Source organism: Anser anser (genome assembly GCF_964211835.1).
Source record: "Anser anser genome assembly, chromosome: 10".
Lineage (NCBI taxonomy): Eukaryota > Metazoa > Chordata > Aves > Anseriformes > Anatidae > Anser > Anser anser.
Window position 1 is genome coordinate 17,396,900 of NC_139730.1, and position 21,622 is coordinate 17,418,521.

The following is a 21,622-nucleotide window of genomic DNA, read 5'->3' on the forward strand; positions in this document are numbered from 1 at the left end:
GCAGGCCTCCAGCGCCTCCCGGCCCTGCCTGAGCACTGAGAAGCGAACTGAGGGCTGCGAAGCTCTGTGAGGTACAGCCTTTAGACACTGCAAATATTCGCTTCCTCTGGGATCGCCTTCTCTCAGTCCCAGATGCTCGTTGCCGTCCTCGGGGAGTTCTGCAGTCAAGCTCTATGGATTTATGACAGAAGTAGTAACTAAAGGTATAAAAATTGGTTGTTCTCTCAGAGAATAAATCAAAACCTGTGCTAAAGTTTTGCTTTTGATTGTGCAGGGTTAGGGTTTTCCCTTTTAGCAATAGCACCATTTTCTGCCTCAGATGTCTGAAAAGCCAACAGGGCCAAGATCAAGTGCCCGACACTCTGAGTTCTTCTGAGGAGTGCTTAAGGATTTCATTTGGAAGGGGGCTGAGCAGTAGGTGGCATTAAAATGTCATTTTGTTCAGCTGGGCATTAAGAATGTTGCAGGGGCTAATAAATGATGAATAGATGTTAACCAGTGTGCTTGTACAGTATAACTGCCTTAAGCCTTGGTGATTCATGAACTGTGCGTAGTGTGACTTGTTGTACCTTCCACGTAATCCTTTGATTTTTTGTTTAAGCATTGAAAAACAAAAGTGGGTATAATCTGTATAAAGAATAAAGTAAGGAGTTTTCGCTGACCAGCTCTCACTCGCCAATTTTCATGCAAAAATGTATATTGTAACTACACGATGCTGAAAGAAATGGAGGGAGGATATCTGAGTTGGGACTTTTAAAGTAGCAGGGACGTTACTGAGTTAGTCTTTTCTTCCTCTGACTTAGTCTTGATTCAGACAGCATGTTTAGTGTACTTGGCAGTCCTCTGTCCTCCTTTAAAGTAATGGGGCCTCTGTCCTGTGGGCAACTTTCAGTAAGTTTAAAAACAGAAACTGTAGCTATAGAAAAATGATCTTAGAAGAGGGAGGGGAGCACTTTTTTTTTTTTTTTTTTTGGCAACAGCAATGAATATTTTGATCTTTTTATTCTTACATTGTCTGCAGTTGGTAGGAACAGGGTGCACAGGAAATGGTCTATGAGCCAGAAATAGTGGTACACAAGAGCATGAGCTCAAGGCTCAGAGAAGGAGAAACAAGAAACAACAAAACTTTGCAACAGACTGTCAGAACACATGTGCCAAAAAAGAAAAAAGAAAAGGGAAATGTGTTCCAAAAAGAAACCCTTCAGGCTGGGTTCTTTGCTGGTGCAGACTGACTTTGTTCTGCTGTAGTTTAACATAAGGACCTTAATTTATGCCAGCTCATGCTCTGCCCCTCACTTTTGGGATACATGGTGTGATTAGTTTCCACGAAAAATTTAAGGTTCTGAGCCTCGATGTTTATTGTGTCAGAATTGTCTCTTGCTGCTCTGCTGTGTTGCAGATTGAAGGATGTGTGATTTCAGGGGTAGGAGTACAGCTTTGATCTCTGTATTAGGCACTAGAAAGAGTTTTGGTCTCACCCGTCCAATATACTCTGGTGGTTTGTTGTGAAGCTTTTTTTTTGTTTGCTTAGTTCTTTTTTGTTTCCTGACTTTGTTTGCTTGTTTTCTGATGGCTGGCTTGTTGAGGAAAACAGCATATACATGGACTTGGAGATTTCAGATGGGGGATGAACTAAGCACAGATGGCTGTTTGGCCAGGAGCAGTGTTTATTCCAGAAGAGTTGTTACCGTGATTCTAATAGAAGATAAAGCAGTCTGTGAGCCTCCCCCCAGCCATGTCTTTGGTTCAATTCATACCCCTCTTTTAAAACTCTTGGCTTTGGTCTCACTGAATCAGCTACAAGCATCTTTATACATAGATGGGGGATACAAAGCCAGAACTCCTCTGGGGAGAGCTTCATCTGGGACCTCTGGTGCATCGGCCCTCGCTGCAATGACAACCCGTCTTTCCCCCTCCACAGAACTGACTTGCAGTTGCCATAAGATCTCTTCTTACTGTTTCTTTCAAATGTAGTCACTTATCCATGTTGCTTTTATATAATTTTGTATCTGCTGTTTCCTTGAAAACTGTCTCCTATAGAAAAACTGATTCTGCTGTTCTAGTCTAGTTCTTCATGTGATTACTGCTGTGGAACAGTGTTTTTAGTGGCATTTTGATCCTCTGAAGGCCACTTGAAAAAATGCATGTGTGACCAAAGCTCGTCTGTTTTTTCCAAGCATAGGAATTGTTCTAATTAAAACCCCCTTTTCCAGAAGTCTTGCTCCCCTTTGCATGTGCCCACACACAGAGCAGTCTTTTGCTGTAACTGCTATACTGCGAGGACAAAGGCATAACAAAGTAATTAAGTATTTAACTTGTACTTGCTTTTGGAATCTGCTTCAGATCTGAACAAGGTTTTTCTGCCAAGGCTTGCATTGCAGGTGACCTAATAAAAGACGTTACTTCTATCTGTAAAACTTGCCCTGCCTCAATGTGTGCACGTGTGCGTGCTTATATAAAATGTTGTTCCCATTACTTCAAGCACTCTGAAGCTAGCATTTGAAGGCACAAGTTAAAATACAAAGTAATGTTATGGCTGTCACAGTAGCAAGTAGGAATAAAAAAGAAAAAGTGGTAATATATTGAAGCATAGGATGAGAATGAGAAGCTGGTGTTGCCAGCTTGTAATAAGTTATGGAAGCATATATGTTAAGTGTTTCAACTACGTTGAATCTGAGCCCAGAAAATTAATAATGAGAAATGTGAAGCTATTGTGGAAAGGAAATGATTTAGATCTACTTTATTTAATTTATCTTGAAATATCCTTTTTTTTCTTTCTTTGTTTTATTCTGAGAGAAATGACAGCTCACTAAAGAATTTGCTTATTTTGTAGAACTGTTACTCCATTAACTCCACAAAGCTAATACATTCTTTTTCTACAGGCACTTTTGATACTGTCACTTAAAAGCACACTATTGGTTATCTGATTTAAAGAAGACAACTGATGGATTAGAATTAGGCAAAGCCTTCATTGACCTTCTAAATTTAATTAATAAGAAATCAGTAATTATATTAATATTGATTATAATATAAATGTGTTCTTTATTTAAATAGATGTGTCCTGAAAGCAGCAGAAATATTAGAGAGGTGCAGTGTGCATCGTACAACAACAAGCCATTTATGGGTCGATTTTATGAATGGGAACCTTTTGCAGAAGGTAAGGGAAGACACCTTGTTTTTACTTTTATTATACTGACTGTGTTTTGGAAAAGCGAAAGCACTTTTCAGCTAGTGGAAGCCATGGGACTTTGACTGAGTCTTGCTGATTCTGCTTTGTTCATCTGTAGAGTTTATTCATTGGTCAACAAGTAAATAAATAGCTCTTTTTTTTGGGGGGTATTTTACAAGAATGAAAGCATGCAAGTCCTACTTTGACTGGTATACTTTTGCACCTATACAGTGTTGCAAGAGTATTTCAGCTACATCACTGTTAAATGTCTTCTATGTATTTGTTTGATTACAAAGGCTTAGTATAGGTCTATTTTGGTAAATGGAGTCAAATTTTTTAATCCCAGTTTAGCATGTGACTTGAGGTCCTGATGCGTTCATTTCAGGACTCTCTGGTTGTATATAAATTTTCTAAGTGTTTGACAGTTGGGATGGTGACTGGTACCTGTGCTATGGACTTGCCCAGCTGCATGTTGAACTGATTGTTCTGGAACACAAAGCAGCAGCTCTAGTAGGGGCCTGCCACACCGTCAGAGCCCTAAAATTTGAAGAATAAAAACTCAGTAATTTGTGGGCTATAACCTTTTCCTGGAAACATGTTTTGTGAAATAATTACTTGTTTCATTTGCCTTTCTGTAAGCAAGAGCTGGGCCTGCCTCAGCTGAGATTTGCAATTATTTGTGAGGTAAATAACTTAATCTTAAAATATGTTTCATGGCTGGATTCAGCAGAATCTAGTTTGTCTTAGTTTTTAAAATAACGTTTTTAAAAGGTTGTTTTCTACGAAAAGGACCACAGAGGAATTACACAGAAATATGTATACATACTGTGCAATAGCTACCTTCATTATTGCCGCACCGATCTGTTGCTTGGCATGAATCACTGTTATGGTTACCTTTATGAGATACCCTTACTAACAGGCTGTGTGTGCTCTGCACTGTGCATTCTCTCCTATGGTTTCCCTTCCGAATAGGGGCACAGAATCCCACCTTGAAATTTAAAAATAGAGGATATAGGTCCAACTACTTATCCCTTCTGTATTTGAGAAGAACAAAGAAGAAGGAGAACTGATCTCTATTTTTTGAATTCTGTCTTGAATATCACTTTTATTGCCTTCTGTGCAAGTAGCTACAGATAATACAAGTCAACACAAGTAATAAGTTATGTCATGGCTTTTAATGTCTTACTGTCAGTGTTTACAGGGATTTCTCTTTACAGGAGACTTCATTACAAATAAATGTGTACTGTGGTTTATCTTAATGTTGACACCCTGCCCCATATTTCCTAAAACTTATACATTGGCATGAATTTCTCAATTATGTGTCTTCAGCATCAGTGATTTACTCTAGGGCTACCAGGATTCCGTGTATGTTTGGCTTGCTTTCTGTCTTGAACTCATCATGCCAAGTTGCTTTCCCAGGTCCAAAATGGAGGCAAAGTAGGATGAGGTATGTAAAAGGAATGGGAGAATTCCATTCATGATGGGGAGATTCCTTTTGCAGAGCTGGGTGTTATATTTGTATTTCTCCTCCATTTATCCTAACAGAAGGAGAAAAGGGTGATAGTTACTGGTGATTTTTGGTCATTAATACAGTGAAGTCGTGTACCCCAGTGTATATAAAGCCTGCTAGTAGGTTTCAAAGTGTCAGCAGTGAAAAGCACATCAGGATTAAAGCTGCAGCTGGATGAGTCAGCTGGAAGACAGCGCGAGCTGTTTAATATCTGATTCCCAGTTGATCACATGTTTATTTCTAATGTAGTCATGCCTCAGTCCTGGTTGTACCTGGTGTGGGTATATGGAAGAGTTGCAGAGCTATGCATCTTTATCTCAAAGTATGACCATTCAGTGTATGCTCTGTTAATTAAAGTCATGTTAGGCATTGTGAAGTTCTCCCCAAAAGGAAGTTACAGAGCTGTAAAATTTTGGCACTTTGTACCGTGCCTGTAAGCAGAAAAAAGAGCTCAGTACTCCAGCAAGCAGAGGGCTGAAGACATTGCAGACAAAATGACTTCTCTTACAACTTGGCCTTGAAGACTTAAGATATCTTAGCTTCGAAGCATCCCTTTTCCAACTGCCATTGGCAAAGCGCAGCCAATGCTGAGCCAGCTCAGCTCACCTCTGTCTCCTCGCTTCCTGCACAGCAGCTTTGACTCACGCTGCCCTGTGCCAGGAAAGATGGATGACTCAAGGGATTTAAAACACGCCACAATCATCTCTTTTTTCCCCTCCCCTGCACAGCACAGCTTGCTCCTAATATTTGTGTTGGATCAATAAGGGCAGCTAAATTGTAATTTACAGCTCTTTCTTGATGGTGAGTTAAGTATAAAAATTATTATTTTTGAAAAATAGCATATTTTTATTTCTCCCTTGATCAGATTGGTGCAGCTGCATTTCTAACCCCCCGTTTTATCTGCTACTACTCCAACACAAACTTCTGTCTTATTAAAAAAGCCATATTAAAGAGACTATAAACTCCATGAATTTAGAGTGTCTAATGAAAAAAAGCAAACTAGTTTGTGTTGGAGAACCACTAGCACAGAATGACTTCAAGGGCAGGATTTGAGAGGAAGATCCAGATGTGACAGAGGGAAAACATCACACTGATATGATCGTAAAACCTGTAAGGAAATTTAAATCTACAAAAGCAATAAATGCTTGAGTGATTCAGATAATTCACCTCTTCAAATTTGAACTCTTTGTTTCAGCTTTATTTTTAATTGTGTAAAAAAAAAAAAACTTAACCTAAAGAAAAGCATTCAATATTTTGATCGCTATATGCAAAGAGTATATTTCAAGGAGAAAAAATATTGTTTCCTTGATAAGTGCAATTCAATGAAAATCTGACCACAGGAGTCTCTCTCTTAGTGACGAACAGCTGCATTTTTGAGAGGAGGGAGATAACTGAAGATTTATTGACAGAAATCCCGTATAAGTTTAAAGAAGAAATAAAGTCCTCTCCAGAAAAATCTGTCTGATGCTTCATCTCTGTGAAGATATCTAGGATATCTTACGCATCCAAAATAAATTGTGAAATATAGTATTTCAAATCAATGGCCACAGAAAATCCTGAACAACTGCAGGCCTTCTTGCTTTGAGTTCTGTTTGGACTTCCTGGTACTCTTCCCCTAAAAGACGTTTTGTGTCAGTGCTCTATCCTGAGGCCTGACTTGCATTCAGAGGAGAACTCACTGTAGATGCAGAAGATCTGTGCATGCTGTAAAATCCTTTTTGAGTTCACTTTTCGTTTAAAATACCTTCTAGTAACCTGGCATCTAGCTACAGGTGCTTCTCAGTTACAGCTGTGTGAAATATAAGCTCTAAAGAAAATTAAGCCTCTCTCTTCCACAGCTGTCTAGCAAATACTGCAACTTCAGTATTTTGTGTCAGAATAGAGGCGCTTACGATTTAGACTGAATTCACCTTTGCTATTAGGATGGAGACTGAAGACTGATGCTGCTACATTTATTTATTTGTGTGTTGTGTTGCTGGATTTGTACCAACAAATTTGACTTGGTTTTCATGACAAAGTAGCTTCTTATAGGAGATCAAAATGGAGGCCCCAATATAAAATGCCAAGTTGCTAGGAAACTTCTCCAGTCTGCTGGTAATTGATGACACTGTAGGCTCTGAATGAGCTTTGATTAATATCATGTAAGTATAACATTGAAGAAAAGCCTGATTGTTCATTTAAAAATCATTTTCAGTTATGGAGAATTGCATTAAGCACTTCTGGAATGGGAGCACGCAGAGGTCAGAGAGGAGTGACTTCAGAGAGTTTTTACAGGGAGTGTAGTTGCAAGGACGGTGCAGACACTACCTGCAGACACTCAGCCAGCTGTAGGCACAGAGCAGTCTTGCTGATGTTTCAGAGTTTGGGAGGGTTTGGCTCATTTCCTCAGGCATTGTGCAGACAAGGATATGTAGGCTTGTGAGGAAACTGTTCATTCAGTACTGGCCTCATTAAAAGATGTTTTGTTGAGCATCGTCCATTCAGCTGATCAACAGAAATCATCCTCCAAACCTCAGGAAAATCCTTTATGGGAGTGTTTGAGAGTCTGCTGGATGAATGCCAAAATTCTGCCAAGTAACACTTTTGTTGTCCTGTCAGATTTCCAGATGTTGCCTGTAAGTTTTCTGTTATTATGTGTGACTATTTGCATATAGCTACCAAATATGCACAGGTAATTTTGCAGAAAGTTTTGGGGCCAGATATAAATGTGGCCTCTTGGGTGTTGTTGCAAATCAATGAACGTTCTGGGCCAACCCTGAATGTATTATACCATTTTTCAGTGGTTTATTGTGTTGGCTTTTTTTCCCCTGTTTATATGTATATAAACAACTTATTATATATGCGTATAGTTTATATGCACATTATTACTGCAAGCATTCATTGATTTCATTGTTGGATGGCTTAATATAAAACTATTTTAGTAACGTTGTAAAATTTGATATATACAGAGAAACATAGGGTTAAGTGTCATCACTTTAGGTTAATTGGTAGTGGAACTTTAGAGTAATTATAGAATTCATCCTTGAGTAAGATTATTAAGGTAGGTCCTGATGTAGGTATGTTACCTGGATGCCTGTGATTTCTTGACTAGAGGAGTGCTGTCCTTCAGGAACAAAGGTAACGTAGTCCCAGTTTATGAATTGTTGGTCTTTCCCGATTTGTTACTGCCAGCTCATTGTGACTGAGGATATGCTATGCCAAACTAGTGTCCTTGTAGGTTTTGGTGCAATACTTTGAGAACCTAATTTTTCAGCGAAAAAGTCCTATTGTATTATTTATAATTCCTCTGGTAAAATACTTCTGGTTAGTGGATACACAGATGTTTGTATATATACAGAATATCTCAAGAAATATTCCAGCTGTGCTGCAATTCATCCAGCTGCAGGGTATTATATTCAATGAGGCAGCTGCTTCATTTCTTCATTTGAAAATGAAAGTCTTCATTTCTCATGGCAATACACCGCACTTCTCTGCTTTTTGCCTCCACCTGTTAGAAATGTTCTTGATTGCTTTTATGACATTTTGTGGTTACTTGTCCTTGAAGCTTGTACTTTAATTGCATGCACTGTATTTTCTATGACTTTTTTTCTATTCCTTTTTTATATGAACTGCTGTTGCCAGACACATTCATTGAACAGGCAACAGTTTTGAGGGTTTTGAAATGCAATGACTATAAGATGTTTTATTTATTGATTAGCTACAACTCAAATAGCGCACACAGCTCTAATGGTAATCAGCATATGGGTAATAACAGAACTGGCATTCTTACATTTCATCACACACACAAAAAAATAAATTCCCCCCTGCTTTTTTCCCGTTTGTATGTAGAAAGGAACTGTCTAGGATTTGGTCTCAGTTCCTTTCTGCAAACCAAAAGTCTGCCTATGCTTATCATTTAAATTAAGTGTTAAATAACTGTGTTGATATATTTGCCTTCTACGTGCTGTTCACATGTATATTTATGATCTATCGTAAAAATTTGAGATGTAGGAAATAAATTTAGGAAAAACTTTTGAAAAAATTATTTTGTTTTGTATTTTATGAGAACTCACGGCTTTAGGTCTTCAACAACTGCGTGAGCTGATATATGAAACATCCTGCAATTTGCTTTGCTTGGCCTTTTCTATGATCTGTTTGGCTACTTTATATTGGATTGGTCTTAATCTCTAGCTGATCAGGAACAGTTGCTTAGCAAAGGAATGACGTTAAACTGAACAGTAAACCAATAGTAGATTAGTACAAGATCAGACATCCTGAAGCATATATCTGAAATTATTGACAGGATCTTAAGTACCATATATAAGGTATATAATTTCTCTGGAATTTTGTTGAAATTTGAGCTCCAATTTCCTTTAAACTCATTGAAAATCCTATCCAAGACAATGAAGTATCATTTTTTCGTGTGTTACCAAAAATTCTATTTCATTTTAACTTAAATCTCTTGGAAATGTTGCTGGCTTATGAAACTGGAATTTATTCAAATACAATCAAACATGAAGTTAATTTATATTATGACCCTTTCTTCCCTTTATTTAATCCTGACTTGTGAGTGGATCACTAGAGAAAGCAGATGGAAGCTAGCAAAACTTTAAAAGTATGGTTCTGCTAAAGTATCTGAGGCATTTCTTTGACTTCATCAATAAATTTACTTCCTGAACATCTGTTGTGTTGAGCTTGACCTGGAAATTGTAAATATCCTGTGTATTACTGAAATATGTAACTACTTCTATAGAAAGCTTTAATAAAAAGTGTTTAGATACTCGCATATATGGAAACGTAATGCTTCAATGTGGCAACTTACCTTTTATAATTATTCTTGATGTATTTATTGATATACATGTTTTGATTTGTATTTGTAGAAAGATTAACAATATCAGAGCCTGGCTTTTTTGTGGGATTCGATGGCTTGTTCAAATCATAACGCACGTGTACTGTTGAATGTACTGCGTTAAGTGGGGATGCTAATATAGTACATGAAGTTCACCGTTTTCCCTTAGTAGGCCACATGCACCGCATGTTGTAATATTTCTAGTTACTTGTGTGTACCTCAATTTCCCTGCTGTTCTACTTGCTATTTGGAGGGAAAAATGGATTAAGAGGAATCAGAGCAAGCAGTGTTTATAGACAGATACCTGGATGAGCCTCCAGAATTGGAAAGGGTTGTTAGTGCAGTATGGGAAATGACATCCATTGAATGATATCATTCAGGAGTAAACTCATACATCCCAAGGGTGATGTAAACATACACCATGTAAACTGAATGTATTTTTAAGAAGACAGCAAAGGGAGAGATTTGAGACAAACTGACAAGCCGTAGCTGTTCGTACTCTTGCAGGTTTGGATAAATTTAGCCTAGCTTTGTGTAGACAAGACATTGCCTTCTGAATCCAGGTAACCAATACTTGCTGCTTTGTTCTAGAACACCTCACCTGACTGGATGCGTTAGTCATGAGTTGTGGAAACATCTCTGGAAGAATTTTGCCCTCATTTCAAAGCACGCATCTTAGGTTCCTTTGGTGGGAGCAGAATGTTAGGGACAGATGTTGTGGCTTTCAGGCTCAAATTTAGAAACAAAATTGTATCCAGATTGTGTGGTAACAAAGATGATTAGGCTGGAACAGAATGTGGAAAGATGATTTGATTTTTGCAAAGCACCCATGGAAGTGATTGGCATAGACCCTGTTAGGCCTACTTTGATAATATAAGTCTCAACTCCGTCCCATTGCTACCAATGGCAAGACTGCCAGGGGTTCAGGTCAGTATTCATGTCTGCTGTTGTATCATCAGATTACTGTGAGGCTGTGAAAGCATTCCTGAGAAATGCTGTGCAAATGCATATATTCATGATTTGAACTGAAAAAAAAATATAGAAGAGCCCACAGTGCTTTCCCTACTGAAATGTTGTTGTACTTTATTTGTTCTTCTGTACCTGGAGTTGTGCAGTAAAGTTGAGATTCCAAGCTACCGGAGAGATACTACTAGTGTTTTGTGTTTTTTTGTTGTTGTTGTTGTTTTGTTTCGTTTTTAGTTTTACTTCTATTGAAATTTAATAAAATTAACATTACTTGAACTGACCTCCAATATGACAACAACATATTAAAGCAAAATTTAACCTCTGAGTACCATATTTCATCTGTCTTCATTTCTTTAAAAATGTAGAAGAAATTAACTTTGAATCCTAGCATTAAGCAAGCTCTTGACAAAACCTGGTGTTGGAAACCACGGGGCTGCCCATCTAACAAAATTATTTCTCTAATAATTTGTCAAGTCATGCAAGAAAAATACTTAAAAAAAAAAAAAAAAGTTATCCTAAACCTCTTACAAAAGCAGATTCAGTGGAATACTTTGCAAAAAAAACCAGCCTAGTGGTGTAAAAAAAAAATTATCTTCATCACAGCTTTCTCAATGTCTGACTTAGCTGTCAGGCAAAATCTGTAATAAGCAGGGCGAGATGAACAAATAGTATATGACCTCACATAGTCTGTAACAGTCTTTGGACAAGATCTGTATTGCTTATAGAGCGTCATAGTGCCCAGTGGGTGCACAGAGTGGTCTGAAGCTTGCTTCAAGTTGATAAGTGGGGAGTTGATCCTTCTGGTTTGGGGAGCAGCCCGGATCCTATAAAGGTGAGCCTGGGGATACCCTAGAAGCGTGAGTCCTGCTAGGAGTCAGAGGGTGTTGTGATGGAGGTGCTCATCCAGTAGTACAGATTGGCACAGAGCAGGGTTGTGTAAATGAACATTCCCCTGAAGTTTCCTCAGCCTCAGGCAATGTCAGGGATTGGTCTTCATTTTCTGTGTGTCCTCTGATGTGGTTCTTCTGCCAAGAATAGCTTTCTCACAGCCCAAACCTCTGCTATTATGATTTAAAAATAATTCTGCTAGAATTGATGGAAAAGAGGAATCAAGGGTTAAGTGGCACCATTGTACGGTGGTAGAACTATAATCTTTTTGAATCTCCATTTCGTTTCATTAGGTCCTTTTGTATGTTGAGTTTGTCAAGATAAGGGAGAGAACAGGGGCAAATGAAATATCTCAACTTGTCTCATCAAAAGCAAGCTTTCATCCCACTATTTAGTGCTGCTGGCATTGGTGTCATTACTGTATACAATTATAGAGTAAGTGTTTTGGGATGCTTTAGACTATTTTGAGATGATATTGTAATATTTAATAAAATTGAAAACGTTGGGCTCACAGTATTTTGCAGGTGTGCAATTCCTGCACAAACCCCAGTGATCCTGTCATATCTTCCAGATCCGTGAAATAGTCTGGAGAATAGAATAGGAGCTGCAAGGTCAAAACAGTGTAATCATTTTAACATGTGTTATACGTTAACTTTGGGGAATACTGAATAAACAGGGCAACAACTAAGCGAAGGATTATCAACATGTGTTCCATCTTTGTTGTTAAATGTATGAAATGTTTATTCAACATATATCTGGTATCATTTTCAGGTTTTGGCAGTACGTATTCTTGCTTTTAAACACTTTCTTCTTTGCAGCGTGGCTTGTTTAACTTAGAAAGCAAAACTGAAAAATGCCTGGTGAATATTCTTTCCATTTTTAACAAGAAATGAACAACTGAGACACAGAGAGAAAACACATAAAGTGAGCTTGGGAAGAGAAGTGGGAAAGAGGCTCCCTGCTTAAAGCTACTTATCAAGCTATGATAGATTTTTAAAATTAGTATCTGTGCCTCAGTTTACGCATGGAAATAGTTTTTTGTTGATTAAGTTGTGTATTTCAAAAGGTTTTAAATAGTTTCATAACATTTTCCATATGTTTGATTTCATAAAAGTTCTCATATCTTTAGATAAAAGTTCTTTATCTCCTGCAGTCAGCAGTGATTGTCCTAAACCCACTGCTGCGTGCGTAGCAGACTGTGGAGCTCCCAGACAGTGCTGCTGAAGCTGAAGGAACGCAGGATAAGGATGGCTTTTTATAGGTCCTAATGGTCCAAGAATTGTTGAGGTTAGTGGGGTTGTTTTTCCATTCACTTCAGTGGCTTATGGATGAGGTTGAAGTTGCAGAGTCATTTAGAAAAAAATTGGCTATGTAACTAAAAACGTGAACAGACCTGATGTATGATGCGGCAAAACTCTATTGAAGGTTGATAATGCCCAGGTTTCTGTGCATTCAGAGGATTGGGTGTGTACCTAATTCCTTGGAGGGTCAGGACCTCACTAGAGAAATTTTCCATTTCTTTGAAAAAAAGATGGCTCAGTTTAAAGCATTCCCGTGTGGGTCATACTCGGTTCAAAGTTCTGGTGTTCCTGGAGCCTTTGCTGAGTCCAGCCCCGCTTCTGCTGGGCAAGTGTACGGACAGGGACTCGGAAAGCAGCAGTCTGTGAATGTGTGTGAACATCGGGTTCAGGGTTTTATTTCATTCTGTGAAGAATTCAAAGTAAACAAATAAGGTTTTTTTGAACCGTCTCGGAGAACAAATTACTTCCATATTCGACACTCCCCCAAATCTGCCTTTTGTTTCACTGCATGTGTTCCTGAGCAATTAAAAATTGACTATTGCAAAAAACATTCACGCTACTGTTGACCCTTTGAAGCACTGACAGTGCCCCTCAGGAGAGGCTGAGGCTGGAAGACAGCCTGTGAGGAGAGGCTGAGGACCCCTGTGCTGCCCAGCCTGCGGAAGAGGAGGCTCAGGGCGACCTGGCTGCTCCCTGCAGCGCCCTGAGCAGGGGAAGTGCAGAGGCAGGCATCTGGCTCTGCTCCTGGGAACTGGGGACAGCACCGAGCTGCACCAGGGAAGGCTCAGCCTGGGCATGAGGACGCATTTCTGTGCCATGAGATGGTCAGACACTGAACAGGCTTCCTAGAGAGGTGGCTGGTGCCCCATGCCTGTCAGTGCCCAAGGGGTGTTTGGACAGTGCCCACATGAACGTGCTTTAACTTTTGGTTAGCCTTGAGGTGCTCAGGCAGTTGGACTCGATGATCTTTGCAGGCCCCTTCCAACTGAACTATTCTGTTTACAAAACAGAACAGAATATGCAATCTTAGTTCAAAAAGCCTCCGTATGCTGAAGTAACTCTTGGAGGAACTAACTACAAAAGCAAGCCTATTAAATAGAGACTATTTCCCAGCTACTTTGGGAGACTGCCTTCTTCTGAATATTTTTCATTATGCTGAAAGAATTACATATAAAGATAGTTTTCCTTTATGGTCTGTTAATTTTGAGACTGTTCCAGTATCAACTGATGCAAAGGGAAAGATACCATTAGGTTCAGAAGGAGTCAGATGAGAATCTAAACATTTATGTTCTGAGTTTCCATTTGTGTACTCGACGTACTGTTCGTGCACACTCTCAGCAGCAGAACCTGCACTTCTGCTGTCTGGAACATTTAGGTGTGAAATCATATTTTCCTAAAGTACTTTGTGTGACATCATGCAAGTTGTGGAAATTAGCACCTAAGCAGACTGTAGGGTGTGAGGCGCACTTAGGAGTTACTGCTGCCTAACTGCAGCATGTCCCCAGAAACGCTGGCTGGTAATATCTGTACTCAGTCTGTGGCAAGCTCAAAGTGGAAGATACTTGTTTGAGCCTCTTTTGTTCTGGTGAAACCTCTTTCTGTGGGATTTGAGTGAGAAGATGTTATGTTTTGTAGTGTATCGTGAAAGCCAGCAAGGTTTGTCCCTGTGGCTCAAGCTGAGCACGGAGACTCAGGGAGCTGAGCCTTGGCCTGTAGTCACTGTGCAGGTTTTGGAGAGTCAGGGAAGGACAGGAGGCTGCAAAGAGACATTACTATTGAGGCTTCATAACGATCAAGTATTACAGTGTATTTTTTAAGATGGCATTCCTTCAAAAGCCAGTTTCCAACTTCATCCCACAGTATTTCAAAGGAGCATAGAGCTTACAACTCTGGTGTAACTGTTCACTAGAAAAATGAAGTTACTTATTAATATGAATTTGGGTGTCTGTGCTGCATATTATTATTTAAACATTGACATTCCAGTGTTTCTGGAGTGCTGTGTTAATGTTTTGTATGGAAATGTTTGGTAGTGCAGGGTGTTACAAAGGGAATTAAAATGATCATGCCAATTTAGCCAGCATAAGTAGTTGGACTGGCATTCATATACACTTGATATTCCCATTTGTTATGATGAATTACTATTTTCAAAGCAAGGAAAATCTTACCCACTGTGAAAGAAAAGCTTATAGTATGGATGAACATCAGAAGAGAGAGATTCCCAGTGGTAGTATTTAAAATGAAAAGCAGAACTGGCTTCTATTGTGCTCCGTTTCCATTAGACATCTTGGAAGTTTTATAAGCACGGTGCATAATAAATATCTAAGCCACAGTTTGAGGTCAGTTAAAAAGGAGAGACAGTTCTTGCTAATATTTTTCTGGATTAGTCCTCCATCTTACACCCAGATAGATAAAAAGCACTGGCATCTGTCCACAAGAATGTACTTGTGAATTTGTTAATTTGCTTTCCATATTGCACTGTATAACTGTGAACTTAAATCCAAATACCACAAGTTTAAAATTAAGTTTGAAAGAACCAGAGAAACTGTGCATTAAATTCACTCATATATCTGCAAATAGAGAAGATCTCTTTCTGAATAATTTTGTTCTAAGTCCTAAAAAGCACTGAGGTGCAGCCTGCTGTGGTCTGTTCTGCTGAAACAGTACTGGGATCCCTCCAGAGAGTGATCACAAAGAGCTAACTGTTTGGATCCATTACACCAGGGAGGTGGATAGCAAGTGTAAAAACAGACCTCAAAAATTCAAGCCTGATTTTTATTTTTTTTCTAATACAATAATATGAGTCTGGTGACATCATCAGATCTGAAAACTAATATAGATTTTTACTGTATTTTCTTTTTCATTGCTCCAATATAACTGGTACCCAGTGTATGTAAAATGCATTACGGCAAATCCACAAGCAATTTCCTTCATTGTAACAAATACTGTATCTCATTAGAGCAAAACAAGCCCCCAGTTATGTTGCAGAACATCTGCTTAATAATTTCAAGTTCCTCCAACAATGCTGCCAGAACATCTAAAAAGTCAACATCTAGTCCATTACTTTGATCAACAGAAGTAATAAAAATATAAATAATGTACCAAATGCAGATCTGGTGAAAGGCAGAGCAGTGCTAGTGGATCTAAGCTGAGAGAGAGCTATTGCTAATGGTGGTGTGGCTTATGGCACTGGCACTGGGCTTCTGAGAGGTGGGCTGGGAGTGGGAACCAGATTTCTGGCTGACATAGATTTCCTATCTAACAAGAAAAAGTTGTTTTACAGAGAAAGTTATTTAATCTTTCTGTCCAGACCCTGACACTAAAATTCAGCTTAAAATGTCCTTTTATCTTTCATGGTCTTTCTGTAATGCATATGAGGTGCTTTAACTTTACTCAGAAGAGCTGAAACATCTGTAAACAAACAACAGAGCAATGCTTAAGCAAAATTTGGTATGAATTGTAATAATGCTTAGTATTTATCTGCTTTGTGACTTTATCAGTTTCTGCTCTGTATGTCTTATGAGAAGGGTCACTTTGAGTTGTTTGCCTACTTGTTTTCATTCCAAATGTGAACAAAAACTGAAAATGGGAAAACTTTCCAGAAATGTATTGACCAGACTGTTGTTTTTAAGTATCAAATTATTTAGGGCCAGTAACAATGAAAGTTAAGAAAAAAAAAAGTTTGTAATATTACTAACACTTCTTTTAAAAAAAATCAGTGCATTAAGTGTTTCGTCATTGAAATGAAACTGCCTCAGAGTCATGTAAAAGTACCAAAAAAGGCTTCGACTTATGTAACTGGGATGTATATTAACAAAGCGTGGGCTAGGTCATTCTGCTTAACTCGCAGAGCACAAGATTCCCTGGAAGATAGTTCTATTGTTAGTACTGTGAGATTGGAAGACACTGAAATACCTCCTTTTAAAGTGCTGATTTTTCTTTTTGATTTTAACTGAGCCAGTAAGTCTGAGAAATGTCAACTCTTCATTATGAAATGTTGTCATGGAAACTAACTACTTCTGGGCACAATACTGTGTGTTAATATACAAAAGTTAACTGTAGATAAAAATCTGTGTGGAGACAAGAATGCAGAACTTTCCAAAGAAATCTACATACACAATGCATGTTAATTGCAAAGGAGTGTTTTACTGTAGCTATGTGACATCCTAAAAAAGAACAGAAACAAAAACCCTGTTTTCATATCACAGTAAGCATTATCAGCTAAAGGAATCTGAGTTAGTGTGAGGATCTCAGGAATACTTTTGTTTTGGGAAGCCCAAGTGCTCTGGTAGGAGTGTTTGGTAAAGGTGGGTGCCAGCATGCCGTGGAGGTGCGACCAGTCTCCTCGGGAAGGATGTGGGGCAGTGAATGTCCCTCGGAGTTGGCTCTTTGGTCTGAGCTGGTTAAAACCCGATCTCTGGACTGTAGCAGTCCCTGCCTTTGTATGTCAAGGGCATAAGGAGAAAAACATTTTTGTTTCTTATTGTCATTTTCTCTTTCTGTGGCACAGCTGAAGTTACTAACCACAATGAATTCAAGGTAATTTTCCAAATACCAATTTTTAATCCAGCGTTTTTTCTTAACCTCAGATTCAAAGATTTATGGCTATCGTACCCCTTAAAGGTCCAGTGTTATCACTTGATCCTGCTGTCTGCATACTGCAGCTTGTACAATTGTAGCCCTTAGGAAATGCATTTTTCTGTGTGAATTGATGATGTGTCTTTCAGAATGAAGGTAATTTGGTTTTTGATACCTCTGTTAATGCCACTGGTTACATTCTTCCAGTGGTAAATCAAGTATTCCTTCAACAACAAGTTCCAAAAAATGATCTTTGGATCCCCCAGAAACTTACTGTTGGACTAATTGCTGCTAAATCTTTTCTCCTTCTCCTGTAAGGTGGTAAGTGCTTTTCAAAGCATTTAGTATTGTGGTCTCTCCTGTACCTCATTCAGTGTGATTTGGTAAGAAGCAAATAGGTGCAGCACGAGGCATTTCCTGATGCCCTATCTCTAGGGCTTAAAGAGAAGCTTGTAAGTCTAGAGATGCTCGCAAACAACAATAGCAAGGCAAAGTTCGTAGTTGGTTGGTGTATCAATTGTCTGAGGCATTCCAAAAGCCATAAGCTAAGTAGAAACACTGTGCACAGTGAATCCAAGTGGCTAGGCTTGGTGGCAAGGGTTGAGGGATTTCTGGCTTTTGGGGGGATTTTTTTTACAGGGGTCTGTGGGTGGGTTGTGTTTTGGGCAGAAGCAGCTCAGACCAAGATCAAAAGATCTTTCAATGATAGTGACAGACAATATATAAACAATGATTATAAACTATATAAACTATAAACTAGATTTCTAAACTCCGATCATTTCTGAAATGTTCTTGCACATTGCCAAATCACTTGAAAAGAAGTCTGATTCCAAACTGATGAAATGGGCACCACAAGAAGGTAAAACAAGCCACTTACCAGCTGTAGGGTATAGTTCAGTTGAGGTTACATTTTAACTGCCACCATCTTCCAGTCTTCCAAAGCACTTGTTAAATAACATGGAGAGTAATTCACTGTGATGTTTGGCATAGTTTCTCTTTTTTCCTCAAAAGCAAATTATACTGGCACTGTAGGGTCAGCTCCACCAGTTCCCTTGCAGTATTTTGTGGTTTGTTCCCCCAGCTTTTCCTCCTTCAAATACTGCATTTGTAGAATGTGTAATCTTAGACCTTGGAAAATGCACTCTGCTTAGTTAGATGGCCAGAAGGTCTTCCATCAATGTCCCTCTGTTTAGTTGATGAAGTGCTCTTGTTCAAAACGTGTTTTAGCATGAAAAACTTTTAACTGAATTGCTTTGTAAGTGGTCATAAAGTCTAGTTTAGGTTTCTTGCTCATGTAAGCATGTTGCTGTGTATTCTGGGGTATTTCATTCTTTATGTTTTGCTTGATAATGCCAATGTTATGCTTAATGGTGTATATTAAGTATATATGGTGCATTATTAAGTCTGGGTAATCTGCATTGATATGTCATAAGAAAGAAAAATCAAACTCCACTAATGGTTTGTGATGGCAGAAATTCAGCTGGTTCTACACTGTTGTAATTTGATGGTACAATAGTAGTTTCTACCAGCTGAAGATCTGCCTTATGGTCTTTGATATCACTGTAAGGAAGTACCCAAGAACTACCCTGAGTACAGGTTTGAAAAACATGACCATGTCTGTGAGTCTAAGGGTCCAGAGTAACCCAAGAAAATTCCTTTTGTTTTATATACCACACCAGAAACTGTTGTGGGAAAGGAAAAATACCACCCATTTTCTTATTCTGCACTTTTTATATGGCGTGGTTGTTTTTGCTGTCTATAAACAGAGTGGCAAATTCAGTTGTGGTGGAATGTGGCTCAGTAAAGGGGCTGGCTTTACTTAACCAGCTATAGGCAGCATTGGCTGTGGCAGTTAAGAGCAGGCCAGAAGAGGAACGTGATTTTTTGTATCCTTTTTCCTCCTTAGGTCAAGCAGAGCATGCTTAAAGAAATTTCTTCACTGAAAGGGTTGTGAATCATTGGAACAGGCTGTCCAGGGAAGTGGTTGAGTCACCAACCCTGGAAGTCTTCAAAAAAACGTGTAGGTGTAGAGCTTAGTGATGTGGTTTAATGGTGGGCTTGGCAGTGCTAGGTTAAAGGTTGGAATGGGTGACCTTAAAGGTCTTTTCCAACCTGAATGATGATGTGATTCTTTGAAATGATCTGCAGAGTGGACTATTGCAACAGGGCAGTTGTTGCTTGCCACAGAAGTAGTTGCAATGAAGTTCAAAGAACATGTAAGAGAATGTAATTGCTAGTGGTCATCTGCTAACCAAACCTGAATTTCAACAGCAGGCTTATAGAATCACCATTAATTTTATTGCCATGAACATGCAGAACGTTGTTAGGGAAAAGAGTCAGAAATATGTGCTGGATAGTCTAATTTACCCATCCTCTGTTTCATTATATTTTTAGAACTTTATTCTTTATTTTCTGGCTTAAATGCTCTTAAGTCTCAGGAGAATTTTCCATTATTTAATAGATCTTGCTGTCTTTTTTTTTTTTTTTTTTATGAGGTAGATTCTGGGCTTGGGTTTGGGGGTTTTATAGTGAGCTTACTTCTTCTAAAACCCATATAAACTTTACTGAAAATTCTTAATCCTTTTTTATGTACTTGCAGTATTTTCAGGTGTTTTTGCAGTACTTGTGTGACTTGTTACTGACACTGTATATGTTTAACTTAAAAATAATTGGAGAGAAAGATTGGTCATTTCTTTCATCATTTATGAAAGGAGGATCTGGGTCTAAGACTTCTAAAAATGCAGAACTCTTCTTCTGCGTCAAGAACTGCTTAAAATACTTGGCCAACATTTACTCAGCTGTTACATGGTGAAAGCCTGTGTTTACTTTCATGTTCATCTTGTTAAAACACAGTTGCTGAAAAGGAAGAGTAGGAACTTTTAACATCAAAATCCCTCTGCTCCTTGAGCATGTGGGCTGGAGGAAATCAAAGATGAGAGGGATGAAATAATTGCTGAGTGCACATATTTGGCACATCGGCAGGAAAAGGATGCTCTACAAAAGAGCTGAGGGCTGGGCTTGAGCTGTCCATTTTTGCTTTCTCAGAGCGTGCTTCAACCTGCAACCTTTGGTTGGTTTGACAACTATAAATGAAATTCAGTGTTTCTGGAACCATCCTGGAAGGTGGATCTTTTTACTTCTGATGAAAGATTGATTTTCAGTATCTTCCTTGATCAGTGAGAAACTGCCTGAAAGAGAGGAAAACCTGCAAACCTGCAAGATGGTCCTGGAAGTTATAGTTTATTTTATGCACATTTACTTTCCTGTTAGATTTAGCTCTGTATGGAACTCCAATCATCGGTGCCAGTCTAGAATATGTGGTATCTATATACAGGATATTTGTAGCTAATATGGAGAAATTTCACTTGTGGTTTAAAAATAGCTGCATATTCTGGATTTACGGTTAGAAGAGTGAAATGTTTTAAAGCCTTTTTTTGTCAGGGAAGGTGCTGCATAGATTACCCATACTCGGTGACGTATTGTTATTTATTCTAATAATGAGTTAAATTAAAAAACAATACAGAATAAACAGTCACTAATACAAAGTTCATTATTCCAAGTGACCGCTTTCATTCATGCTACAGTTCAATCTCAAAAGAGGGTGAATCTAAGAAATTTAAAACACAAAGAAATAATCACCAGGTAACCAAAGAACAAACTTCCTGGTAAATAAACAAATACGTTGTGAATTCCAAGCTTGTTTGCTGTGAATTTGATGAAGTTTGGCTTTCTCTAGTGACTGTTTATAATGTTTCAGTGTTGTTTTTCTAGCACCATGGGTAGAACTGTTAGTAGACAGCAGGACGGTTTACTAATTCCTTGCTACATTGAACTTCTTCCCTCTTCTTTCTCTCTCTCTCTTACTTCTTCTTTTATACTGTTAGTCCCTTAGTCTCCTCTATTTCAAATACAAAGATACATCCTAGAGCCAGTACACAATGTGTTGCTCATTCACAGAGCAAGTTGGGCAGGACCAGCCGGCTTCCCATATGTTTGTACAGCCTGTTTCCAGTGCATTTCACTAGTATCTGATTTAAAAATTCTCTACTAGAAGATAACAGCTCTTACCAAATTTTGTAAGGAGGACAGCATCAAAAAGATGACACCTGTAAAAAGTATTAGCAGTTTGTCTTGGGTTTTAGAATATTGTTCATGTACTAAATACTATAAAGCATGGAGAATTAATCACTAAGCATGCCTAGCATCAGCCCTACATGGCTGAGACAGAGGAAATGTGATCCTGTGTACTGTACGTGAAAATATGCCTGCTCTTACTGTATAGCCTGGAGTAAAATTTAAATTTCAAGTAAACCCTTAGCGTTATCCTTCAGGAAATTTTGGTGCTCAGAATGGTCTTTTAATATAGGATTACTTTTGGCCCTTTT

The 21,622-nt window shown here is 38.6% G+C and overlaps 1 protein-coding gene across 4 annotated transcripts in view; it reads left to right on the top strand.

The window, feature by feature from the left end:
• THSD4 (thrombospondin type 1 domain containing 4) overlaps positions 1 to 21,622 on the top strand; it is a 300,889-nt gene that overhangs the window by 76,257 nt on the left and 203,010 nt on the right. For all 4 annotated transcript variants that reach the window (XM_083851128.1, XM_083851127.1, XM_083851129.1 and 1 more), the window contains exon 6: positions 3,055 to 3,157. In XM_083851128.1, the coding sequence (XP_083707254.1) occupies positions 3,055 to 3,157 (103 nt within the window). The remainder of the gene's footprint in view (positions 1 to 3,054; positions 3,158 to 21,622) is intronic.